The sequence below is a fragment of the Ostreococcus lucimarinus genome, chromosome 20, assembly GCF_000092065.1.
Source record: "Ostreococcus lucimarinus CCE9901 chromosome 20, complete sequence".
In the NCBI taxonomy this organism is placed as follows: Eukaryota; Viridiplantae; Chlorophyta; class Mamiellophyceae; order Mamiellales; family Bathycoccaceae; genus Ostreococcus; species Ostreococcus sp. 'lucimarinus'.
Window position 1 is genome coordinate 317527 of NC_009374.1, and position 24148 is coordinate 341674.

Genomic DNA, 24148 nt, shown 5'->3' on the forward strand with positions numbered 1-24148 from the left:
GTCTCCGTCTCTGTTCCCCGTCAACGCAGAAAGCGGCATGTATTGCTTGGACGTTCTACGCAATGCATTGAAGGCGAAAAAATGAATCCCAATTTGAAGCAAGTATTGCGCCATGATTTGTATTCCGACTTTCACGTCTTCGAACGCATACAGCTCGAGCACGGCGGCGCCAGTCTCCAAACATCTCGTAGTGCTAGACTCGCACGAGAAAGCAATAGGATCGCCACCGAATTCGTTCGACACGAGAGCGGAGTACGCATAGAATATTGGGTCCATGAAGCGAATCCAACGCGCCCCAGCTGGGATGGAATCGATGTTCAAGTAAATGCCTCCGAAGAGCGTGAAAATTGTAATGCACGCTGGACCCAAGGCTAAAGCGGCGCCGATCGGCATCGCACTCGCCATGAGCAATCCGAGCGCGGTGAGCGACATAGCCTCGGCGATGATGATGGCGACAAAAATCCAAAAGTTGTACTGCGTCTTACGCAGTCCGACGATCCAATACACGAGCGCGCAAAAGATCAATCTGGGAATCAATCTTGGGAGCTCCGTAACGTACTTGGACATGTAATAGGACGACCATTTGTACGCACCTGACGCGCGCTCTCTGACGACGATCCCTTTTTCTCCCGCAAACACGTTGATCGCTGGAAGTGCACTGGTGTAAGCGACGTTTAAGACGACGAAAAACAAGCAACCAATTCTATCTTGGACACCCTTTTGGTCGTGGCCGACGCCTCTGAAGAGCGCAGAAACGATGAGCGCGTACATCATCTCCAAAGCTAACGTCACGCGAACGCCGATAAAGTCGCGTCTTTGATTTATCAATCCTCTTCGAACGAGCAAGACAAACTGCTGTATCCACGACGCGTGCGTGGGATCGTACTCCGTGGGGGCGGCGCTTCGAGCGCGATGCTGTTTGAGCGCAGACGCCACTGCCTTTTCGCCGAGACGCCTCGTCATCGCTTCAGTCGCGAAAAATTCTATTCTTTCTCTGCTCGACTTTTCTCGCTCGGGATTTCGCGCGTCCAAGGAGGTGATGTCCATGAAGTAATCCGCGGGGTTGGTGAGATTCGGGCACTCAAAGCGCAGCGACGCAAAGTAACCGACCGCGTCCTTGGCCTCGCCGATATACAGCAGCCGCCCTTCACTAATCAGCAACAACTGATCGAACATTCCATAAATCGACGAGCGCGGCTGATGAATCGTACACACGACCGTTCGTCCGACCGCCGCGAGCTGCCTGAGGGCGTAGACCACGCGCTGCGCCTGAAACGAATCCAACCCACTCGTCGGCTCGTCCAAAAACAACGCCTCGGGATCGCCCACCATCTCGACGCCGATATTAACGCGTTTTCTCTCCCCCCCGCTCACTCCTCGAGGTAATCCGCCCGGCCGCCCCACCGGACTCGCTCTGACCTTCGCCAAGCCGAGCTCCGCCACGATTTCCTCCACGCTCGCCGCCACCTCCGCCTCCGACAACCGCGCCCTCCGCAATCGACAGTGCAGCGTCAGCGTCTCCTCCACGCTCAAGAATGGAAACAGCAGTTCCTCCTGCATCACGTACGCCACCTTCTCCCGCATGAACGTCTCGTCTCGCCCCGCGTCGTCCACCGTGATCGTCCCTCGCAGCGTCCCCCCCAGCGGCGTCCGTCCCGCCAGCGCGTTCAACAGCGACGTCTTCCCGCTCCCCGTCGGTCCCATGAGCGCCAGCACTTCTCCCGGTCTCGCGCTCCCCGTGACGTCGCGCAGGATCGTCTTCGTCGTCGTCGCCTTTTCGCCGTCTCGCGTCGTCTCGACCTCGTACCGCAGCCGCTCGAACGCGAACGTCGCCCCGGCGCGCGCGCGGTTCGCGCCAAGCGTCGTCGACGCGCGGTGCAGCGCCTCGCGCGCGTACGCCTCGCGCACGTCCTCCGCGCTCGGGCGTCCCATCGCGTCGGCGCGTCGACGTGTGGCGACCGACCGCCCTTTTCTCACTGTTTGCGCACACGACTGGCGGACGACGCGCGCGGCACGTCCCGGCGCGATCGCCGCAGTCGCGCGCGCCCCGATGCGCGCGTCGCCGCTCGCGACGCGGGCGTCGATCGACGCGCGCGCGATCGGCGCGCGACGCGACGCGAAGGCGCGGGCGCGACGCGCGCGAGACGCGCGCGCGGGCGCGACGCGGGACGACGACGAATCGTGGGCGTTCGATCCGTTGGCGCTCGACGCGCGCGCGACGCGGGGCGCGACGCGGGGCGCGACGCGCGTCGCGAGCGGCGCGTGCGCGCTGGTGGCGGTGATCGCGTGCGGCGCGTCGGAGGACGCGCGCGCGGGCGGCGCGGCGATCGACCCGTTTTACGCGTTTTCGCCCGTGTGCCCGGCGAGCGACGGCGTGTTTCGAGTCGGACAGCGCGCGGCGATATCGCTCGCGGGAGACGAGAACATTGAAAATTATCGACCGTTGATAAATGATGTGCTGATACGGGTGCGGACGGAGTTGTGCGTGTTGGAATCGTTCGTGCGAGAGACGGCGGTGCCGTTCGTGCGAGAGAAGGGCTTGGGATGGGTGCTGCCGAGGAGAGAGACGAGCGAGACGTATCTCGCGGGCGTGGTGTTCATGCTCGGCGCGAATTTCATTTTGCTCGGTTCGACCAAGGTTGTGGCCATCATGGCCATCTATCACGATCTGAGTCTTGGGTTGGCGACGCGCTTGTTTGGCTCGGCGCTCGGCGCGCTCGGGCCGACGAATGAGCGAGAAAAGCGCGAGAAGGAGTTGAACAAGGTGATGGATGAACAGATGAACGAGCTAAAGGGGGTGATGTCGAACTGGACGATCGGTAAAGACGATCGCGCGAGGAAGACGCAGGAAATTAACGACAAGTACGCGACGAAACTGGAAGCTTTGCGCGGTTCGCAAGAGGAGCGAAGCGATCGCGACGACGCCGTCGGGTTGAGTAAATTCAGACAAGTCGCCGGCGTAGTCGCAGTTCCGCTCAAGGTGTACGGCACCGTCAGTTCGAAAGGCCGCCAAGTCTTAGAGGTCTTCGACACGTTCTGTTCGCGATATTTTGTCGCCTTCACGGTGACGTACATAATCATCAAAACCGCGCATTACACGGTGTTGAAAGATTTCCCGTGATTCGAGACGGTTAGTAATACATTGTAGTCTACACATCCACGCGCACCGTGCGGTGCCGATTTCACGTTTTCGGACGTCGAACGTAACGCGCCAACCGAGTGGCGTGCGCCCCCGTCGACGCGGCCAGCGCGCTCTCGCACGCGTCCTTCAGCGCCTTGAGCGTTTGATAATCCGTCTCCGCGAGCGTCGTCTTCTTCGTCCCGCCGTCGTCGCCGCGCGCCAATCCCAGTTTCAACAAATACTTCGCCTCGCTCTCCACCAGCGACGCTCGACTCGAGACGTTCGCATCTAATCGCCACTCCAACCCATCGTACGCGTCGCTTCTGTTCGTCGCCGTCCCTCGTCGCGTCGCCGCGCCTCGTTCGCCCCGCAGCGCCTCCTCCGCGTACCGCCTCGTCAGCGTCTCCGCCTTGGCGTCGTCGAACCCGAATCCCCGCATGCGCTTCCCGAACGCATCGCTCGTCACGCATCCTCGCGCGCACTCCGCGAACGCCCACGCGAGCGCCCTCGCGTCGCTCGCCGCGCGCTCGACCGCGCGCTCGCCCGACGCCAGCGCCATGGCGTCCTCGCACGCCGCGTCGACGACGTCGAGCGATCGCGCGGCGAGCGCGCGCAGGTCGCGCTCGATCGCTTTCGTCCACACCACGGGTTCCATGGCGCCGCGCGCGAGGCGACGCGCGACGCGACCGCGCGAACGTCTGCCGTCGATGGACGACGCCCAACACCCTCCGTTTGAGGACCGCAGTGCGCGACGGTCGGACCGCGCGCGACGACGCGCGAGGCGGCGACGACGCGCGAACCGAAAGAAAGAACGAACGAACGCGCGCGCGCGACGACGCGCGGGTCGAACGCGCGCGAACGAAGCGACGACGCGCGCGCGAAAGAAGCGACGAGGGCGAACACCATGAGCGACGTCGGCGGGAAGAGCGCGAAAGAGCTGTCGATGTCGGCGTATCTCACGGCGATGACGTATGGGGTGGCGTACATCACCGCCGCGACGACGATCATCATGCTGAATAAGTACATGCTGAGCGTGACGGCGTTTCATTATCCCATCGTGTTGTCGTCGCTGGGCGTCGTCTGCGGGTGGACGCTGAGCCTGATCGGCGTGCACGTGACGAAGACGGTGGATATCTCCACGCACGGTGATATTACGTTTACGACGTGGGTGAAGAACGTGTTGCCGATCGGGTTTTTTCAAGGAACGACGCTGATGCTCGGGAACATGGCGTACTTTCATCTCACGCTGTCGTTTTTGCAAATGGTCAAGGCGCTGTCGCCGGCGGTGTTGTTCTTCATCTTGTATCTCACTGGGTTGGATAAGTGGCACGCCAAAGTCGCCATGGCGGTGGCTGTTATTATTGGCGGTACGTTGATCGCGTCGCTCGGCGAGACGAGCTTCACGTGGGTCGGATTCGCTTTGATTTTTGGCGCAGAATTGACAGAGGCGTTTAAGAACGCGTTGATGCAATTCTTGCTCGCGAATAAAAAGTTCAGCATGTGGGAAGGGATGTACTTCATCTCCCCCGCCTCGCTTATCTTTCTTCTTCTCGCCGCGACGGCGTTCGAATTCAAGCACATGCGTGAGAACGACGCTTGGGGCATGATGGTGGACAAGCCTTACTTGTTCGTCGCCGCCGGCTTTTTGGGCTTCGTCGTCAACTTTTGTTCCCTCGGCGTCATCAAGCACATCGGTTCTCTCACCCTCAAAGTCCTCGCTCAGCTCCGATCGATTCTCATCATCGTCTTCGGCGTCGTCTTCTACCACGACGTCGTCACCCCGATGCAAATGTTCGGTTACGGCGTCGCCCTCGTCGGTTTCACCGCATACAACGTCGCCAAGGTGCAGGCCAAGGAGCAAGAGATTTTAGAAGAACAGCGCGAGGCGGGACTGAGCAAGCCGCTCTTACCCTGAGCGCCGAACGATCGCATCTGATGTGTGTAGCTTTTCGTAGTCATGTATTCACTGATCTAGCTCTTCTTCCAATCGTTTCATCCGTCCCGCGCCGCCGCCTCGCGCGCGCGGTTTGAATGTCACCACGCATTCAAACCGCACTCGCGGTCGCGTCGGCTCGCCATGGCGAGCACGAGCTTCGGCAAGAAGGCGTGCGAACTCGTGCGAGAGATCGCGGAGAGCGAGGCCGGGACGCTACCGCCGTACAATCAGGATTTAATGCGCACGATCGCCGATCAGTGCGCGGACCACGGCGAGGCTATGCAGACGCTGGCGGTTCAGATTAACGAAGTGAACGACGCCGAGGACGACGGCGCCGAGGACGCGGACGCGAGAGAAGATAAGACAGGGTCGTTGCGCACGGGGATGTTCGCGCATCATCAGGTGAGCGCGAGAGATGCGGGAATCGAGGCGGCGAATCGAAGACGCGCGAGACGCGAGCGAAACGAATCAAACGAACGAACGAACGAACGAACGACGAACGAGCGACTGACTGCGTTTGCGTCGCGAATAGGCGATATTGCGGAATAAACGCGCGATGTTGGTGTACCTGAACGAGCGCATGAACAGGATAAAAGATCTTCGATGGCAAATCGGCACCGGTTTGCCGGACAACGTGTCCTCCAACCTGAGTCACGGCGAACGCGCCTTCTTCACCAAGTACTCGGAAAATCTGAACGAATACATGCGAGAGGTGGATTTGAACTTGACGTTAGATTTAGAACCGCCGAAGCATCACAAGATACAGGTGCGATGCTTGGAAGATCGCGGGGAGTTGTTCACCAGGGACGGCTCGGTGGATCTCAAGCGCAACACGGTGCACTTGATGTGGAGAGAGGAAGCGCAGCCGCTCATCCGCGAGGGCGTCCTCGAGCAGCTCGACGACGATGGGTGTTAGCGGCGTGTAGAATCAATTGAATTATAGGGAAGTAATATGCTATCCGTTCGTCGTTCGCGCTCGACGCGTCGTAATCCATTCCGTTTTCCGTCGGCTCGCTCCGCGACTCGCTCAAATCGCGAGCGGCGAGAGCACTCTCGGCAGCGCCTCGACGTTGGCCAAAAACGCGAAGAGCGAAAACAGCACCCCGAGCGTCGGCATCAATCGCGGTCCCGGCCACTCGAGCGGATTTCTCGGCGTCTCGTCGAATCTCTTCGCGTACTGATAGCCCAACGCGAGCGTCGCGACCGCCCCCAGCGCCAGTCCCGCGGGCGACGCCAGTTCGTTATCGCTCTGGATCAGCGCGAACGCCCCGCACAGCGCACCGCTCGCCGGGCCGACGAACGCGAGATTCGGTCGTCCCGGCGTGCCCTCCGCGACGTTTTCCCGCGTGTTCAGCGCTTCGCCCATCACGCACAGCGCGAACGCGACGTCTTGCTGCGCCACGGCGTAGGCGACGTTCGCGTCCACCGCGCGCGCGGCGGTGCGTTCACCGCGCGCGAGCGACGCGCGCCTCGAGACGCGCGCGACGCGCGCTCGCGCGAGCGTCGTCGTCGTCGTCGACGTCGTCATCGCCATCGCCGCAGAATGAGGCGCACCGCCGCGCGCGCGGCGCGCGCGTCTCGAAGCGCGCGCGAGTACCTGCCGAAGGCGTTTCCGTCGCTCGACGCCGACGACGTCGCGCGCGAGCTCTTCGACGACGCGCGCGCGGTGGCGACGTTCGGCGCGAGCGACGAGGCGACGGCGCGAAAACAGCTGGGACACGCGTGCGCGCAGGCGATCGGAGGCGAAGCGCGCCGGTGCAGGCACGGATACAGTCGCGCGCTGCTGTACGCGCCGGCGTCGACGACGACGACGGACGCGAGGGCGGCGCTCAAGGCGGAGCACGCGCTGTCGAGACTGAGCTGTCCCGAACTCATCGAAGCCGTCGACGCGTGGGAGCGCGAGGGAGGGATACACGCCGTCGCGGCGGCGTGCGACGCGGACGAAAGTTTATTCCAAAGCCTGGAGCGGGCGCATCGAGACGCGCCGAGGGTGCGAAACTGGTTGGTGGGCGAGGAGACGAGCGCGCGGGTGCGCGAAGGCGAGACGAAAACGGATTTCATCGTCAACAGAACGGGGTTAGTTGGGGTGAGTTTAGAGGCGCTGACGAGCCAGAAGACGTGGAAGAAGGTGAAATGTCTTCACGCGCACATAGCGGACACTTTGGTGCGGGGGAGAGGGAAGAATGCGGTCGGCGCGTTTGCGCTCGACGTTCTTCGCACGAGAAGAGGCGTCGACGTCGACGGAACGCCCGAGTGCTGGCGCAGATGCGCGCCAGGGGTAGCGGAGAGTAGAAAGTAGAATGCGCTAGGGTAGAGTATTAATAGAAAATAGCATAGCTGCGAGGGAACGAGCGGGGCGAGCGCTATCGACAAAACGACGAACTCAACGCTTTGGAGACGGAAATTCTCTGCGACCTGTTCGCCACGAGACCGCACACTAATTTCCAACCCGCCCCGTCGTTTTCATCGAGAATCGCGAAATCGCTTTGCCTGCGCTCGGGCAGGCTCGCTCGCCAGGCTTCGCAGTCGTACGCCCAAGTTTTCAATTCTCCTCGAACGCCCTTCATGCCATTCTTTTTCCGAAACGCCGGAACGCTCACTTGCAAGATCACCATGCCCACCGAGAACGCGTCGAATAAATCGGGTTTATTCTTGTTCCACTCCCCAGCCCCTCCACCGCCGCCAAACTTCCCCGTGAGATATCGCTCGGGCGGCCCGTAGACGGGATCGAAAACCGTCTCCGCCTCGTCGTAGTTTTGCCCCGTCTTCAAATCTGCCGCCCCACCGAGATCGATCAGCCGCAATCCGTTCTTCGTGAGCAACACGTTGTTAGGTTTCACGTCCCTGTGAATGATCTTTTTGTCGTGAAGCCCCTTGACGCACTTGAGGAGTTCGCGACTCACCTTCTTGCACGCCTGCGCCTCCGTGGCGCACCCCAGCGCCTCCGCGAACGCCGCGCCGTCTCGTCCGCCTCCGAACACTCCCCCGAGTCCACCACCGCCGAGCGCGCCCTCGAGCGTGTCGCGTCCCTCGTCTTCGAACACGAGGTACGCGTTCGCGCCCGCGACGCCCAGAAACGTCGCGCCGCCGCGCCACCCCCTCGCGCGCCGCCAGATTCGCCCCTCCGCCTCGACGAACCGCGCGCCGCCTCGAAACGCGCTGCCCTCTTTCAGCACCACCGCCGTGCGCCCGCGGAGCGTGCCCGCGAAGACGTCGCCGAACGAGCCCGCGCCGATCTTCTCGCCGCGTCGCACGTCCGCGAGCGCGATGTCCCCGGCAAAGTCGCGCCCGCCGTCGTCGGACTCCGCGAACGCGCGCGGCGGCGGCGGCGACGCGCGGCGCGTCGAGCGGCGCGGCGCGCGCGCGCGCGGGGTCGTCGGAACGCGCGAGGTCGAGGCGACGCGCATGGGTGTGACGCCGCAGAGCGCGACGGCGAGCGCGCGCGCGCGGCATGGCGAGCGAACGCGCGCGCGACGGCGACGACGGCGACGATGCGATGCGCGCGATGGGGACGCAGCGCGCGCGCGCGGTGACGCTCGTCGCGCGCGCGCGCGCGGAAGATGCCGCGGACGTCGAGCGCGAATCCGAAGACTTTGACGACGCGCGGCGACGCGCGCGGCGCGAGGCGAGCGGTGCGGAGGGCGGGAAGAGCGCGCGCGAGGGCGCGATGACGCCCGCGGGGTACAGAGCGACGCTGCGCGACGAGGACGGGGAAGATTACGCGTCGATGCGACACGCCCTCGACGCGCTTCGGAACATCGATAAAGTCGACGCGTCGGGAGGTGCGGACGCGCGCGGTGCGTCGAACGCGGCGCGCGAGGGATGGGCGAGCGCGCGGGCGAGCGCGATCGCGGGCGACGCGGACCGCGGGACGTACGAGGTGGTCGAGACGCTGCGCGCGGGCGGAGCGGCGTCGAGCGCGAGTTTTAGTAAAGTCGGCGAGAGGAGTCTGGCGATCGGTGATCGCGCTGGATCGATCCTCGTGAGGCGATGCGCGACGGATGATATGGCGTGCGCGTCGACGAGCGAGGTCGGGGCGCACGATGGGGAGATTGTTGGCATGGATTGGAGTTTGAACGGCGGACGCCTGGTAACTGTAGGCAAGGTGGGGGAAGTGAAAACGTGGAACGTGACGCACACGTCCAAGACGACGATACAAATGACGAAGCAGAGCGCTTTTAAGGTGCATACTGAGGTGACGTGTGTTCTGTTTCACGCGGCGAAAGACGATCTCGTTTTTGTGGGCACGAAGTTGCGAGAGGTGCTCGTCGTCGACGTCCAGGTCGGAGTCCTCTTGGACAAGTTCACGATGAACGCGGTACCGCTTTGCATGGAATCCAACACATCAGGGTGTGTTCTGTTCGTCGGTGACGCTGAGGGCAATATCAGCGTGTTGACGTGCGACGCTCGAATGAAGAAGACGCTGTCACTCAAGTCTGAAGGCGACGCTGCGGTTGAAAATCCACTTCAGCGCGTCATCAATGAAAGATCGGCGAGTCAATCAGAGAGGATGAGCGTGGTCGGGCATCAACAGCTGCCTGATGAAGATGGAAGTGACCCGTCGACGGTAGGATCGAAACTCCGCTCGACACTCGCATCGATGCTTTCAAAGGCAAAAACCGCGGTGCCCGTGCCGCGGGTGGCTCAAGTGAAGACTGGGTATCGCTTGCGAGCGGCAAAAACGATTTCTGCAGAAAAATCGCCGATTCGCGCGATACGCTATTGTCCGTTCGTTACAATCACGGGTAGAGCTGCGTTGTTGAGCTTCCATGAGTGCGGTATCGTGCGTATGTATCACGCAAACGATTTGCGGTACTCGTCTTTTAACTCTTTCACCCACGGACAAATACACGATTGGACCACTCCGGCCCGCGGTAGTGGCGCCGTTTCTTTCGCACACGGACACTCCATCGATCTGCCCCTCTTATCCGCCTCTAGAGCCAATCGAACGGCACTATACGTCATGCCCACTATTCCCGAAGCACCGATCCAGGCCTTGCAGTTCACCGACGATGTAGAAGAGAATAGCGAACAAGCTGTGGATATTGCAACCGTATCGGAATGGTCGCACGATTCCACCGAGCTTGTTATCGGTTATGCGTCGGGTAAATTGGTCGTCTGGCGCAAGATGTGATGTTTTCTGTATTCAAATTATCCTGTTGTTGCAATTTTAAATTTGAGCTCGCTGCGCGATGTTTTCTTTTCCTCTTCCAATCCTCTTCCAATCCTCTTCCAATCCTCTTCCAATCCTCTTCCAATCCTCTTCCAATCCTCTTCCAAATCCCATATCTCTCCTTCAACCATCTCCCTACTTCCTAAACAATTCCTAAAAGTCCTTACCCTGACCTTTTCCAATCTGGCTGCGTCCTCATGCAACCGCTTCCTCTTCCTCTTCCTCTTCCTCTTCCTCTTCCTCTTCCTCTTCCTCTTCCTCTTCCTCTTCCTCTTCCTCTTCCTCTTCCTCTTCCTCTTCCTCTTCCTCTTCCTCTTCCTCTTCCTCTTCCTCTTCCTCTTCCTCTTCCTCTTCCTCCACTTAAACGCCGTACTGCTCAGCTAATTTTCTCATCACACCAGGTTCGAGATCCCGTACAACCATCGCCCACTGGTCGGTCCCAACGTGATCCTTGAAGCCGCGCACAAGTTGACCCATGGTCGCGACGAGTTCATTGTTGCGGCACTGTCTCCACGACGCAACGGCCTCGACAAATGCGCTCAAACCACTCGTCGCGCCCGACGGATTCATCTGAATCAACTTGCAAAGCCCCATGAAGCCGTGTTCTTTTTCAACGCCATCGCGAAGTCGTCTCAGAGCAGAGCACCAAGACGTGATGAAATGCGCGAGACCACCTTGTAATTCTTCAGGACACGTCATCGAAAGTCGACCAAGACTTATGGCGGCATTTTCGCCAAGGGCTCTGTTCACCATTCGCATGTCGAGAATTTGAACCAAACATTGCGCCAGTGGCGCTACAAATGGACGCAATACGTCGCTTGACGTTCGAATGGCGATCTCGCCGGCGGCCCAGCTTGCGTTATTGCATACAGACATGTTCATGGATATGACCATCGCTGGCTGCAACTGCGCAACAATGAGCTCCATCAACTGTTGCAAAGACGGAGTCAAGTGCGCAGTACTCGAACGTGTGAGATCGCCCACGAGTGCGAATGCGCTACGTCTGACTCCTGGGGACTCATCCATGCACGAAGCGATGAGAATATCTCGAATAGGCGACTGCGCGACGAGCGGCTCGATGGCTTGTCCCATGCCTTCGCATAAACCAGAAAGCAAGTCCAAGGTACAAATGACGATGTCGATTGCGTACTCTTCGGCTGGCATCTCGCCGCGTTGCACTGCAGTGCGCTGCTGAAGCTGGTATGTCAAAGCGGAAATGCATTTTGCGAAAATCCCAGACGAGAACTCGGCCGATGCCTGCCCGAGGCCGACGATTATCGCCGTGAGGCACTCGAGCAAATGATACAGCTCAGGGTCCACCTTGTTCGCATTCTCCCACTTTTGAAGCATTCCTGGTAAGATCGCACCGGCGTACCGCGCATCCTCAATCGACGGACCGATATTCTCCGCGAGCATGGTCAGTGCGTCGTACAAGTTGCGCATATTCTTCCGCTGGTATGTAGCCAGCGCCTGGGTGAGCGTCTGCACGATAGTTTCGGTCCAAGGCGCCAGCGTGTCTTGACCTTCGGCGAGAAGGGTCGCGATCGCGCCGCAAGCTGCGGCTTGAACGTGTTTGTTGTGATCCAAGCACCTCTTGCAAAGCGCTGTCGTCAGCGTGTTGAGCTGCTCCATACCTTGCTGCTGGGGCATCGCGTTTGGATCGTTCGACGGCCTCGCGCACTGCAACGTCCATCGAGAGAATCGACTGAGCGTCCAGCAAGTCGTTGAGCGCACCAACGGACGGGCGTCATCCAGCATCGGTAAGAGGAAATTGATTAGCATCGGGAGGTATTGCAGCAAGCCGCCTGAACAGCCCTCAGCGACGGCGCCAAGGGCCAAAATAGCGCTCTCACGGATCTCCCACCTCGACTCGCGTAGTCTCTGCTCGACGACGGGTAGCAGAAGAGGCAGAAGCTCGTCGCCAAAGACGTTCGACAGGATGTCCAAACCATTTGCAGAACTCTTTCGGAGGTTCCACACGAAGTCATCGCTGTCGTCTTGGCCGTCATCCTCTCCTTCTCCTTGTGAGCCTTTATCCTTGGTATCACGAAACGTGGGTTTGATGTCTTGATCTCTGTCTTCCCTTCCCACGTTCACTTCGTCGTCCTCGGCCGAAATCACTTCCTCGTCGTCCTCCGTGTACGCCATGTTTGTCAACAACACTGGGATGAGTCTCGGCGTAAACTCGCGCAAAATTTGCACATAATCATCACCCAGTTCGGCCTCACAGAACGCTCCCCAGAACTCGCACGACTCCATGGCGACGTCTTTATCCTCGTCGTCCTGCCTTTCGAGCATGTACACGATGATTTCCCGCAAATTCGGCGCCAACTTTTCTGGACAAATGTGAATCAACATGACCAAGCCCGAGCACACCAGCCTTCGAACGTCGTTGTCCGGATCGTTCGCGAGCGAAAACAATCCTTGCAAGTAACTATCCAACAGCGCGTAGTGGTTTTCCGGCCAGCACGGCGCGATCATGTTCACCACGCCGACCGCTTGCTGGCGCACCTTGGCCGCCGGCGAGGAGAACAACGCGAACAGTCGCGGAATCACCATCCCCGCGGGCGAATCCGGCAACCCGGGCACTTTGACGTCCAATCTCCCGTTCACCTCCTCGCACGCCTTGTACAGCGCGCCCAGGGCACCGTCTCGAGAATTCTCGTCCCCCGCCTCGACCGCTCTCACGAGCGTCGGCCACAGGTCGCCCCAATTTTCAACCCCCCCGCACCGCACGATCACCGCCACGCACGTCCCGCACGTCCCCCTGATCAATCTCGACGGGTGTCCCAGCGCTCTCAGCAGCGTTTCTCGCACGTACGTCCTGTACTCTTCGCTCATCGTCGTCGTCCACGACGTCTTCAGATTATTCTTCAACAGCAGTCCCGCGCTCTGTCGCACGTCCTCCCTCCGTCCCGCGTCCTCGTCGCTCGTCAGCACGTGCGCGAGGTAGTTATTAAAGTCCGGAAACCCCGCGCATTGCTCCAGCCTGCCCAGCATCTCTCGCTGATTCGCGCGCGGGTCCAAGTATTCGGCGATCATCTGAATGATTCGCGCCGCCCCGTCCCCGTTCGGGGTCCACGCCGTCGCCATCGCGCGCGGGAGCGCGCGTCGCGCGTCGCGTCGCGTCGCTCGACGCGCTCGCGTCGCGGTCGCGCTCGCGTCGCGCTGTGCGGGACGACGGATCGATCGCCGCGCGCGTCGGCGTCGGATAACCTCACGGCGCGACGCGCGACGCGCGCTCCGCGAGCGCGCGTCGAGCGACGACGACGACGCGCGCGATGACGACGATGATGACGCGCGCGACGGCGACGACGCGCGCGACGGCGGGCGGACGCGCGAGCGGGAGCGCGGACGCGCGGACGACGCGACGCGTCGCGATGCCGAGCCGGGACGCGGCGACGACGGCGCGCGCGCGACGCGACGCGCGAGCGCGAGCGATGAAGCGGGTGTTCATCGATGGCGAGGCCGGAACCACGGGGCTTCAGGTGCGCGAACGGTTGGAGGCGCGAGGGGACGTCGAGCTGATTCAACTGGATGAGGGCTCGAGAAAGAATCTCGAGGCGAGACGCGCGGCGTTGAACGAGTGCGACGCGGCGATTCTGTGCCTTCCCGATCAGGCGGCGGAGGAGGCGGTGAAATTGGTGGAGAATGAGACGACGGTGGTGATCGATGCGTCGACGGCTTTTCGCGTCGCCGATGGTTGGACGTACGGATTCCCGGAGCTGGCGCCAGGGCATCGAGAGTTGGTCAAGGCGTCGAAGAGAATCTCAAATCCGGGGTGCTATCCCACCGGGTTCATCGCACTCACTAGACCATTGGTTGACGCGGGCATCCTGTCTCCAGGCGCGGCGTTGACGGTGAACGCGGTGAGCGGGTACACGGGCGGCGGTAAGGCGCTCATCAAGGTGTACGAGGAGGAAGAACACGAGCCGTGGGGCGCTTACGGATTTAATCTCGAACACAAGCACTTGCCAGAGATGGCGAAATGGAGCATGATCGGTCGTGAACCAATTTTCATGCCATCTGTCGGTTCCTTCGCGCAAGGTATGGTGGTGAGCGTACCGTTGCATTACGATCAACTTGCCGCCGACGCTCGCAGCGCCAAGCGTCTGCATGAGTGCTTACGCGCGCGGTACGCGCAGAGTACGTACGTTTCGGTGCGAGATTTGAACAAGATGGACGACCTCGAGCGTGGAGCTTTCATGAGACCAGACTCTTTGGCGAACACGAACAAGCTCGAGTTAAGTGTTTACGCCAACGACTCAAAGCGAACCGCCGTTCTCGTGGCAAGGTTAGATAATTTGGGCAAAGGTGCTTCGGGTGCGGCGGTGCAAAACATGAACTTGGCGCTTGGACTGGATGAAACAATGGGATTGTAGGCATTACGAGACAGTATGTTAACATATTATGCTAAGATATACCACGATGAACCATGAAAATATTATAGTACCACTAGAATCGTAGTGGCAGAGAATCAGAGCGACGCGCGGTCGCACAAGCTATCTCACTTATCAAATAGTGATGGGCGAATCGCGCCGCCAAGATTCGACGGGAACAACTTCCTCACAAAGCAACCCACTTTCGAACGGTGCTTGTAAATTTTCGTCCGGATTCTGTTGAATGCCTCCGGTGAGCGGACAGAATCGAATGTTCCAGTGCGTAAGAACATTCCTTCTAGCGCGCGCGCGTACTTTTCTAGAGTGTCAAGATCTTCCAGCAAATCCGTCATAGCGTAATCCATCCTGAGAAACGCCGAGCGCGCACGGTGCGAATAATAATTCACATCGCACATCTCCATATCATCGATGCTGTATTCAAACTGCGCCAACGTATGCTATCGTGTCACGCACGCATATTGTTACTTTAGTCAGTCATCAATCTCTCCGTGCGTCGTCGAAATCACGACTCGCGTGTAGTCGTATCGCTCGCATCGCTCGTCCCGTCGCACCTGCATGAGCTGCGCAATGTATTCGTGGCAACCCACCACCGCTTGCGCGTGACGATGCGGCCATCGCGTTACGCCCGCTTTTCTACACCTACACTCACCGCGAACCAGACGCGCATCGTCAGTCACGCGGTCCGTGCGAGCGACAAAGACTCTCAAAAAAGTCAAAAAAAAATCGCGCGCTGGGCTCAAAAACACAATAAAGCGACGAAAGACACGTGCGCTTTGACGTACTGCAGCCTGAATGATCCAGAGGGCATCCCAAACGCCTTCGCGACTTTGTCCGCGGGCATCATCAGGAACGCGTACAGCTCGTGCAAGTCGAACGGCTCGTCCAACTCCTCGTCGATCGCCAACGCCTCGCGTTCGGCAAACTGTTTCGCGACGAGCGCCGCTCGCCTCGCCCGTTGATCATCATCGATTATCCCCAATCGATGATCTAAGATCGCGCGCGCCGCGCGCGCCTCCGTCGCCGCGAGCGCGTCGCGTTCGTTCGCAATCGTTCTCATCGCGCGTGCGCGCGCGTCGCAGCCACGCGCGCCGCGCCGGGCGAGCGCACCACGGCCTCGCGCCTCGGAATAAAAAAACCCTCCGGTGGCATCGCGCGCGCCTTCCCGCGTCGCGCGCTTTCACTCGGCACGTTCATCGCACCGTCGATACCCTTTCGATTCGCGCTTGTACGGCGTCTTCGCCGCGCGCGGTGGCGATAAACGTTCGTGCGCTTTTTCGCCACTTTTTCGGTCTTTTCGGTCTGTTCGACGGCGACCGGTCGACAGTCGGAGATTTAACTTGTCGTATGCGTAAACAGTCAGAATAAGGACGTATGCGTAAACAGTTCGAGACCCGTGCGCGCGCGCGCCGGGCGCGCCGGCGTCCCGGACCGCACTCGCGGCGGCGGCGGCGGCGGCGGCGGCGGCGGCGCGCGCCATGCGCCGCGCGCTGGACGACGACGATGATCTCGGAGGCGCGCGTCGACGACGCGACGGCGCGCGAGCGCGCGCGGGGGCGCGAACGAGCGCGGCGAAGGCGGATGGGGACGGTTGCGCCGCGCGCGGTGCGTCGGCGGCGGCGCGCGAGGAGAACGGCGGCGCGGCGGCGCCGGGCGAGGGCGAGGGCGCGGGAGGGGCGATGCGCGTCGCGCGCGAGTGGGTCGGGGGTGATGGCGCGAAGGCGCGCGCGAGGGGCGTGGGGAGCGGGGGCGCGGCGAGGCGGGCGGCGCGCGGGCTAAATATAGCGACGACGACCGCGGTCGGGATGTACGTGTATTGGATACTCATGGGGACGGTGGCTTGGATCTCGCACTTGGGCGAACGCGCGCCGTGGTTGAGGTTCGCGCTACCGGCGGAAGGATATCCGGGAAACGCGCCGTCGAGCGCGGGGGCGCTCGGATTCGTCGCGAGAAACGTGCCGCTGAGTCTCATCTTTGTCGTGCCGCATTCAGTGTTTTTGCCGAGTCGATTGCGGAAGATTTTCGGAAAACATGGGCGTTTGATGTATAATTTCGTGTCTGCGGCGACGTTGCACTTCTTCTTGTTGAATTTTACGCCGTTGAAGACGCCGGTGGTGATGACGATTCCATTCAACACGAATTTTCACAACGCGCTCTCGATTGGATGTCTCGCTTACGCGTCGTATGCGTTCCTCAGCTCACCCGCAACGTTAGGTTTATTAGGTGTGAGCTCGGCGCTCGAGCTTCGCGACAGTAAATACTCCAATCCAGCGGCTGGCATGGACGCCATCACGTGGATGGGCGTGACGACGTGGCGGCTCGGCGGCGCCTCCGCCTTTGTATTGTTCACCGGTCTATCCATCATCCCGCGCGAGCTCACGTTGGGTGACTGCATCACGAGATGTGTTGCTGCGGTGTATTTACGTCAGCGCTCGCGATCGTTCCGCGAGTGGGTGGAAAAGATCGAGGGCGTCCACCTCTTGACGTGGATTTTACGAGGCACGCTCTTGTCCTTCGCGTGTCACGGCGCCTTGCAAGGCGGTGGAAACGTTCGCACAGTGGGATGGATTTTATTCGGCGCCGCGAGTTTAGCGGGAATTCTGCGTCTCGCCGAGTCAGAGAGTCCGAACGCTAAGAAGAAACCCATTTCTCGCGCCGCGTCCTTTGACGTCGCCGAAGCCGCGCCCGCGGCGCTCGACGACGTCGCCCGAGTCAATCGCCCGGAGCGCTGGCACGCGTGGAACCCGCACGCTCGCATGACGTGACGCGACAAAGCGTTCGTTCTGTTGTCAACTTTAGTTTACCGCTCACTCGCGTTCGCGCGAATCGTTTCGCCTTCGACGCCGCGCTTCGCGCTCGCGTCCCGCTCGCCCGAGCGCAGCCGCCACTCGCCGACGCGTCGTTCGCGCTTTCGCTTTCGCGCGACGGGTCATGGCCGCGCCCGCGCCGTGGGAGCCCGCGGCGGCTAAAGCCGAGGGTCCACCGTTCGAAGATCTCGTCCCCGCCCTGCGCGCGTCCTCGCTCGCCGTCCTCGAGCGCGCCGGTTTCGCGCGCTCGACGCCGGTCCAGGCCGCCACCGTCCCGCTGCTCTGCTCGCACAAGGACGTCTCCGTCGAGGCGTGCACGGGGTCGGGGAAGACGCTGGCGTTCGTGCTGCCGATGATTGAGATTCTGGCGCGAGCGAAGCGCGAGCTGAAGCGATACCAGGTCGGGGCGGTGATCGTGAGCCCGACGCGAGAGCTGGCAAAGCAAATTCACGAAGTCGCGGCGCCGTTCGTGCGGACGCTGGGGAAAGAACGGAGCGAGACGAATGAGGGTGAAGGAGATTTAGCGATGTTGCTCGTGGGAGGAACGGATGTGGCGAAGGATGTGGCGACGTTCGCGGCGACGTCGCCGCTGGTGCTCATCGCGACGCCGGGGCGCTTGTGGGACGTGATGCAGCGAAGCAAAGAGCTGGACGGGAAGAAGTGTGAATTGCTCATATTGGACGAAGCCGATCGATTGCTCGGGATGGGATTCATGGCGACTTTGAATAATATTATATCGCGACTACCCAAGCAGCGAAGGACTGGGTTGTTCAGTGCGACACAGACGGAAGAGGTGGCGGAACTCGCGAGAGCGGGCTTGCGGAACCCGGTGCGAGTGACGGTGCGAGACGCGTTGAACTCGGCTGCAAAGGCGGCGGGTGAGAAGGCTGGGAAGCTTCCGACGCAGCTGCAGCTGCTTTATCGTATATGTTCCGTAGATTCCAAGCTGTGGCATTTCGTGAACTTCATCAAGGAGCATCGCGAGTGTAAAGTCATCGTCTACTTTTTGACATGCGCGTGCGTGGACTTTTACGAATCGGCGCTCAAAGAACTTTTGCCAGAGTCCACCGCCATCGCGCTGCACGGAAAAATGAAACAAAGCGCCCGGGAAAGCGCTTTGGGTAAATTCACCGAACAAAAGTCGGGTATTCTGATGTGTACTGACATCGCGGCTCGCGGTTTAGACATTCCAGGCGTCGATTGGATTGTGCAATTTGATCCACCGCAAGACCCGGCGGCGTTTGTGCATCGTGTCGGAAGAACTGCGCGCATGGGTCGAGATGGAAGTGCATTAGTGTTTTTATCGCCGAATTCGGAGGCCAGCTATGTGGACTTTTTGCGAATTCGCGGTGTAGAGATCAAGCCGGCTCCGGGAACGCGCGAAGGTTACGCCGAGGAGGCAGCCGCGGCAAAGGATGGCGGCGACGACAACGGCGAAATTGAACTAGCATCAGAGATCGTCGACGCTTTGGAGAAAGATGCGAGCGATGAGAGAAAAGGTGCGGCGCACGTGCATGCGGTGTTGCGAAAAGCGAGCGAAAAAAAACGGGAAATTATGGAGAAGGGCGTGCGAGCGTACGTCTCATTCATTCGCGGGTACAAGGAGCATCACTGTCGATTCATTTTCCGATTTAAAGAGCTCGAATACGGCGCGCTCGCCATGTCCATGGGTCTGCTTCGTCTTCCGAAGATGAAGGAAATTCGCAAGGCACCGAAAAAGTTTATGGAATGCTTCGTCGAATCATCCGTCCACGCCGATTCGGTGGCTTTCGAGGACAAGGCTCGCGAAAAGCAACGTCAAAGAACCCTCAAGGAGCAAGAAGAAGCGGCCGAGGCGCAGCGTTTATTGGATGCGGATAAACCCAAACCTAAGAAGGAAAAGGTCAAGGAGGAAAAGCGCCAGACAGCCTTCAAACGTCGCAAGGAAGAGTCCAGAGCCGACATCGAAGAGATGGAGGACGATTACCGCGCCCTCAAAAAGTTGAAAAAGGGCAAGATGACGGAGGAAGAGTTCGATCTCGAGATCGGTTTTGACGAAGTCGAGAAGTCAAACAACAAGAAACCTAGCAAGCGCGCGGGGCGATAGAGCCTCAGTGGAGAGATTCATCTTTAGTAGAACAAGTTTAGATAGTACAACACGCGTCAATCTCTCGAAAGCTGTTTGCGAATCACGCCGCCCCACTTTGCCAACAACGCGTCCACGTCGCCATTCATTCGCGTTCCCACGCCACCCCACACCAATAAATCCGGTATATCGCGCAATCCGTTCTCGCCCACCACGCGCACGGTTTCAAACCCCAATCGACCGTAATACCTCACCAATTTCTCCGCGTACCCGTTCCCGTCGTCGATCGCGAGCAACTCGCACTTTTTACACCCCGCCTCCGCCCCCTCGAGCAGAGACATCGTCCCGAGCAAAATCGCGATCCCAAACGTGCTTCGCATCTTCCCGCGCTCGCGCTCGCTCACTTTAGAGTTATACACGCGCATGCTATCCATGTGCAATATCCCAAACGGCGGCGGCGCCACGAACCCGTCGTGCGTCGCCACGACGTCCGCCTCTCCCTCCCCCCCCCGCCCCGTCCTCATCCGTCGCGCCTCCATCTTGAACACCGGTCCGTAAAACTTCGTCTCCAGCGTCAATCCTCGCGCGTTCGCCGCGCGTTCGATCTCTTCCCGCGTCACGCGCGTCCCGTCGCCGCGTCCTCGTCCCTCGTCCTCGTCCTCGTCCTCGTCCTCGTCGTCGCGCCTTCCCGTCGCGCGCGCGACGCGCGCCGCGCGCCGTCGCCTCGCCCGCGTCGCCCGCGTCGTCCGCGTCGCGCATCGCGTCGACTCGGCGCGCGTCGACGGCCGTCGCGCGCGCATCGCGCGTCGCCGAGCGTCGCGCAGTCGCGCGTAACAACCTCGGCGTCGTCGTCGTCGTCGTCGCACAGCGCGACGCGACGCGATGCGCGCGAGCGGCGCGTCGTCGTCGCTCGAGCGCGGCGTCGTCGTCGATGGACGACGCGCGCGACCGCGCGACGCGCGCGCGACGGCGACGGCGAGGACGCGGATCGCGACGACGCGAATCGCGACGACGACGACGACGACGACGACGACGACGCGACGGACGAGGACGAGGACGCGCGCGACGGCGACGCGCGTCGATGAGAAAGACGTCGATGAGGACGACGAGGAGGACGACGCGTACTACACGTGGCGCGTGGGGGGGGCGAACGATTTGAAGATCACGCACCTGCGGGACGTGCATCGCGGCGACGCGCCGCCGCGAGCGAGGCCGAGCCCGTTCTGCACGAAGAGCTCGTGCCCGCTGAACGTCGGACCGAGAACGTCGCTGACGTTTAATAGTAACTTTGTGAGCAATAGTGATCGGATATTGCTGAACTCGGTGGCGTACGGGAGCGCGGCGGATCCGACGCAGACGTGCTCGTTGTCGAGCGACGTGTACGACCCGAGCGGGTGCGATTACGTGCCGGAGTGGGTCGTCCGGGCGGGACCGAGGGCGGAGGTTTATTTCGATCCAGAGGAAGTGCACGCGGCGGTGGTGACGTGCGGAGGATTGTGCCCGGGAATCAATGACGTCATTCGATCGCTCGTGAACACCCTGGAGGTTGGCTACGGGGTGAAGAAGATTAGCGGCGTGCGATACGGATTTAAAGGGTTCTTCTCCGGCGACGAATTCATGCCGTTGAACAGGAAGGTGGTGAGAAACATTCACAACATCGGTGGGTCTGCGCTTGGATCCGGCAGAGGCGGTGGAGACGTGGAGAAAATCGTGGAATCTATCGTAAATAACGGAATCAACATGGTTTTCGTCATCGGCGGCAACGGCACGCACGCCGGGGCAAACGCGATAAGTAATGAATGCGCCAAGCGAGGGGTCAAGGTCTCCGTAGTGGGCGTCCCGAAGACGATAGATAACGATATCCTTCTTCTGGATAAGACTTTTGGGTTCGACACCGCGGTCGAAGAGGCACAGAAAGCGATTCAAGCCGCGGCCATTGAGGCGCAGAGCGCCTATCGCGGCGTCGGCGTGGTGAAGCTCATGGGACGTCAGAGCGGATTTATAGCCATGTTCGCGACGCTGGCGAACGGACAAGTCGATTGCTGTTTGATTCCCGAGATTAGCTGGGCGGCACACGGCCCGAATGGCGTGGTCGAGTACGTTCGAAACATGTTGGACGCTCAAGGTCACGCCGTCGTCGTCCTCGCCGAGGGCGCCGGCCAAGAGTTCGTCTCCGCCGGCGGCACCGACGCCGGCGGTAACCCCAAGCTCGGTGACATCGGTCAATGGTTTTGCAAGCAACTCAAAGCCGAGATCAAGTGCGACGTCAAGTACATCGATCCCACGTACATGGTTCGCGGTTGCGTCGCCAACGCCCACGATTCCATCATGTGCACCGTCCTCGGCCAAAACGCCGTCCACGGCGCCTTCGCCGGTTTCACCGGCATCTCCGTCGGCTCCGTCAGCGCGCACACCGCGTTTTTACCGATCCCTCGCATGATCGAGCGCGAGCGTTTGGTCGATCCCGACGGTCGCATGTGGCACCGCACCCTGGCCAGCACCGGGCAGCCAGACTTCTTCTGACTTTGTCTGTTTGTAACGCCACGCACCCGCGACGCGGATTCAAACCCTGTGTTTTTTGTCCCGCGTCGACGCGACGCGACGCGCGACAGCGACGCGCGCGCGATCGAACATGGCCGACGCCGCCGATGAACCGACGCTGAAGGAGTTCCCGGAGTTCCCGGGCGAGCCGATGAGCAAGAGGTGCGGCGCGACGCGCGCGAAAGACGCGACGACGACGGCGGATGGCGCGATGGCTGGCGCGATGGATGGATGGCGCGACGGCGCGACGGTGACGCGCGACGCGAACGAGGACGACGACGACGGACGCGAGACTGACGACGCACTCGCGCGCGCGATGACGACGACGGCGCAGTGAGTATAAGAAACGGCTGAAACAGAGACAAAACGAAGAGAAGAAGGCGGCCAAGGACGCGGCCAAGGCGGAGGCGGAGGCGGCAAAGCCGAAGAAGGAGAAGAGCGAAGAGGACGACGAAGCGGATTTGGACCCGACGCAGTACACGCAAAATCGAATTAATAAGGTGCTTAGCGCGAAAGCGAAGGGAGAGTCGCCGTATCCGCACAAGTATCACGTCGATACGCGCGTGGGGGAGTTTATCGAAAAGTATTCCGGGTTGGCGGATGGGACGACGGCCGAGGGCGAGAGCGCGTCCGTGGCGGGACGCATCATGTCTAAACGGGCGAGCGGGAAGAAATTGTACTTTTACGATCTTATTGCGGATGGTAAGAAGATTCAAGTGACCGCGGATGAGGGTGCGGCATCGGGATATGATTTCCAAAAGATTCACAGCGCGACGAGACGCGGGGACATTGTCGGCGTCAAGGGTACGCCCGGGAAGACGAAACGTGGGGAGCTCTCGCTGTTCCCGTCTAATTTTGAGATCTTGACCCCGTGCTTGAAGATGCTTCCCGGTTTTTCGGGGTTGAAGGATGTCGAAACGCGCTTCCGCATGCGCTTTTTGGATTTGATGATGAACAACGAAGTTCGCGACACGTTTTACATCCGATCCAACATCATTCGATACATCCGCAAGTACTTGGATGATCGCGATTTCCTTGAGGTTGAGACGCCGATGATGAATATGATCGCCGGTGGTGCCACCGCGCGACCGTTCATCACCCACCACAACGACTTGAACATGACGCTCTACATGCGCATCGCGCCCGAGCTTTACCTCAAACAGCTCGTCGTCGGAGGTATCGAGCGCGTGTACGAAATCGGTCGTCAGTTCCGTAACGAAGGGATCGATATGACGCATAACCCTGAGTTTACCACTTGTGAGTTCTATCAAGCGTACGCCGATTACGATGACTTGATGCAAATGACTGAAGAGATGATCTCCGGCATGGTGTACGCCATCAAGGGCTCGTACAAGATTCAATACCACGCCAAGGGCCCGGATGAGGATCCGATTGAGATTGATTTCACGCCGCCGTTCCGCCGCATCTCCATGGTTAGCGGTCTCGAAGAAGCGCTCAACATCAAGTTCCCATCCACTGACTTCTCTACGCAAGAAAACGAAGATTTCTTGAAGGAATTAATCAAGAAGTTGGGCGTCGAAATGTCTCCACCGTACACCACGGCGCGTATGCTCGATGAGCTCGTCGGCGAATACTTGGAGTCTCAACTCGTCAACCCGGGTTTCATTTGCGACCATCCGCAAATTATGTCCCCTTTGGCCAAGTATCATCGCAATATTCCCGGTATGACCGAGCGTTTCGAGCTCTTCGTGAACACGAAGGAGCTTTGCAACGCGTACACCGAGTTGAACGATCCTATCGATCAACGCGAGCGCTTTGACGAGCAAGCCAAGGCGAAATCTAGCGGCGATGACGAAGCGATGCTTATCGATGAAGTGTTCGTGCAATCTTTGGAGTACGGTTTGCCGCCCACCGGGGGCTGGGGCTTGGGCGTCGATCGCCTCACGATGCTTCTCGCGGACAAGAACAACATCAAGGAGGTCTTGCTCTTCCCGGCGATGAAACCGGAAGAAAACATCCCGGCCGACGGGATGAAGAATCTGTCCGTGTAACCCCTACGCGATGGACGCGCACGATTAAGAGATATCTACAGACGACGAATGAAATAATTAATTCCTAGAAAAGTGAGTCTCAAATCACAACAAATT

The 24148-nt window shown here is 60.2% G+C and overlaps 17 protein-coding genes across 17 annotated transcripts; 10 read left to right on the plus strand and 7 right to left on the minus strand.

Moving 5' to 3' along the window:
- Nucleotides 1-12: 12 nt before the first annotated feature.
- On the minus strand, nt 13-1767 carry OSTLU_992 (ABC(ABCG) family transporter: White protein-like protein (ABCG); the record flags this gene model as incomplete). Its single annotated transcript, XM_001422674.1, has 1 exon — nt 13-1767. A coding segment is annotated over one exon (1755 nt), but the record flags the coding sequence as incomplete, so codon positions are not given.
- Nucleotides 1768-2041: 274 nt separating this feature from the next.
- OSTLU_25867 (predicted protein) lies at nt 2042-3165 on the plus strand. Its single transcript, XM_001422512.1, has one exon. It carries the CDS (start codon nt 2051-2053, stop codon nt 3119-3121), a length of 1071 nt encoding a protein of 356 aa, XP_001422549.1. The 5' UTR covers nt 2042-2050; the 3' UTR covers nt 3122-3165.
- A 17-nt stretch (nt 3166-3182) lies between these two features.
- On the minus strand, nt 3183-3560 carry OSTLU_29479 (predicted protein; the record flags this gene model as incomplete). Its single annotated transcript, XM_001422675.1, has 1 exon — nt 3183-3560. The coding sequence occupies one exon, from the start codon at nt 3558-3560 to the stop codon at nt 3183-3185; it is 378 nt and encodes a 125-aa protein (XP_001422712.1).
- Nucleotides 3561-3868: 308 nt separating this feature from the next.
- On the plus strand, nt 3869-5079 carry OSTLU_29480 (DMT family transporter: phosphate/phosphoenolpyruvate). Its single transcript, XM_001422513.1, has one exon. It carries the CDS (start codon nt 4026-4028, stop codon nt 5034-5036), a length of 1011 nt encoding a protein of 336 aa, XP_001422550.1. The 5' UTR covers nt 3869-4025; the 3' UTR covers nt 5037-5079.
- A 119-nt stretch (nt 5080-5198) lies between these two features.
- OSTLU_43894 (predicted protein) lies at nt 5199-5973 on the plus strand (the record flags this gene model as incomplete). Its single annotated transcript, XM_001422514.1, has 2 exons — nt 5199-5459; nt 5590-5973. The coding sequence occupies 2 exons, from the start codon at nt 5199-5201 to the stop codon at nt 5971-5973; spliced, it is 645 nt and encodes a 214-aa protein (XP_001422551.1).
- Nucleotides 5974-6084: 111 nt separating this feature from the next.
- OSTLU_29482 (predicted protein) lies at nt 6085-6423 on the minus strand (the record flags this gene model as incomplete). The annotated part of the gene is made up of 1 exon (XM_001422676.1): nt 6085-6423. One exon carries the CDS (start codon nt 6421-6423, stop codon nt 6085-6087), a length of 339 nt encoding a protein of 112 aa, XP_001422713.1.
- Nucleotides 6424-6600: 177 nt separating this feature from the next.
- Nucleotides 6601-7356, plus strand: OSTLU_29483 (predicted protein; the record flags this gene model as incomplete). The annotated part of the gene is made up of 1 exon (XM_001422515.1): nt 6601-7356. The coding sequence occupies one exon, from the start codon at nt 6601-6603 to the stop codon at nt 7354-7356; it is 756 nt and encodes a 251-aa protein (XP_001422552.1).
- A 1-nt stretch (nt 7357) lies between these two features.
- On the minus strand, nt 7358-8464 carry OSTLU_25869 (predicted protein; the record flags this gene model as incomplete). The annotated part of the gene is made up of 1 exon (XM_001422677.1): nt 7358-8464. One exon carries the CDS (start codon nt 8462-8464, stop codon nt 7421-7423), a length of 1044 nt encoding a protein of 347 aa, XP_001422714.1. The 3' UTR covers nt 7358-7420.
- Nucleotides 8465-8724: 260 nt separating this feature from the next.
- On the plus strand, nt 8725-10230 carry OSTLU_29485 (predicted protein; the record flags this gene model as incomplete). The annotated part of the gene is made up of 1 exon (XM_001422516.1): nt 8725-10230. The coding sequence occupies one exon, from the start codon at nt 8725-8727 to the stop codon at nt 10189-10191; it is 1467 nt and encodes a 488-aa protein (XP_001422553.1). The 3' UTR covers nt 10192-10230.
- A 5-nt stretch (nt 10231-10235) lies between these two features.
- Nucleotides 10236-13323, minus strand: OSTLU_29487 (predicted protein; the record flags this gene model as incomplete). Its single annotated transcript, XM_001422678.1, has 1 exon — nt 10236-13323. The coding sequence occupies one exon, from the start codon at nt 13321-13323 to the stop codon at nt 10591-10593; it is 2733 nt and encodes a 910-aa protein (XP_001422715.1). The 3' UTR covers nt 10236-10590.
- Nucleotides 13324-13670: 347 nt separating this feature from the next.
- OSTLU_43628 (predicted protein) lies at nt 13671-14612 on the plus strand (the record flags this gene model as incomplete). The annotated part of the gene is made up of 1 exon (XM_001422517.1): nt 13671-14612. One exon carries the CDS (start codon nt 13671-13673, stop codon nt 14610-14612), a length of 942 nt encoding a protein of 313 aa, XP_001422554.1.
- A 125-nt stretch (nt 14613-14737) lies between these two features.
- OSTLU_29489 (predicted protein) lies at nt 14738-15687 on the minus strand (the record flags this gene model as incomplete). Its single annotated transcript, XM_001422679.1, has 3 exons — nt 14738-15067; nt 15182-15269; nt 15413-15687. 3 exons carry the CDS (start codon nt 15685-15687, stop codon nt 14738-14740), a joined length of 693 nt encoding a protein of 230 aa, XP_001422716.1.
- A 418-nt stretch (nt 15688-16105) lies between these two features.
- Nucleotides 16106-17392, plus strand: OSTLU_19051 (predicted protein; the record flags this gene model as incomplete). Its single annotated transcript, XM_001422518.1, has 1 exon — nt 16106-17392. One exon carries the CDS (start codon nt 16106-16108, stop codon nt 17390-17392), a length of 1287 nt encoding a protein of 428 aa, XP_001422555.1.
- Nucleotides 17393-17612: 220 nt separating this feature from the next.
- On the plus strand, nt 17613-19475 carry OSTLU_1733 (predicted protein; the record flags this gene model as incomplete). Its single annotated transcript, XM_001422519.1, has 2 exons — nt 17613-18819; nt 18934-19475. Coding segments are annotated over 2 exons (1749 nt in total), but the record flags the coding sequence as incomplete, so codon positions are not given.
- Nucleotides 19476-19576: 101 nt separating this feature from the next.
- OSTLU_89738 (predicted protein) lies at nt 19577-20119 on the minus strand (the record flags this gene model as incomplete). The annotated part of the gene is made up of 1 exon (XM_001422680.1): nt 19577-20119. A coding segment is annotated over one exon (543 nt), but the record flags the coding sequence as incomplete, so codon positions are not given.
- Nucleotides 20120-20580: 461 nt separating this feature from the next.
- Nucleotides 20581-22022, plus strand: OSTLU_29493 (predicted protein; the record flags this gene model as incomplete). The annotated part of the gene is made up of 2 exons (XM_001422520.1): nt 20581-20591; nt 20783-22022. 2 exons carry the CDS (start codon nt 20581-20583, stop codon nt 22020-22022), a joined length of 1251 nt encoding a protein of 416 aa, XP_001422557.1.
- A 109-nt stretch (nt 22023-22131) lies between these two features.
- On the plus strand, nt 22132-24052 carry OSTLU_29494 (predicted protein; the record flags this gene model as incomplete). The annotated part of the gene is made up of 2 exons (XM_001422521.1): nt 22132-22202; nt 22375-24052. The coding sequence occupies 2 exons, from the start codon at nt 22132-22134 to the stop codon at nt 24050-24052; spliced, it is 1749 nt and encodes a 582-aa protein (XP_001422558.1).
- Between the last annotated feature and the right edge of the window lie 96 nt (nt 24053-24148).

Bases quoted from the DNA above. Each gene is read 5' to 3' on its own strand.
- OSTLU_25867 (XM_001422512.1), top strand. From the start codon at position 2,051: ATGCGCGCGTCGCCGCTCGCGACGCGGGCGTCGATCGACGCGCGCGCG.
- OSTLU_29480 (XM_001422513.1), top strand. From the start codon at position 4,026: ATGAGCGACGTCGGCGGGAAGAGCGCGAAAGAGCTGTCGATGTCGGCG.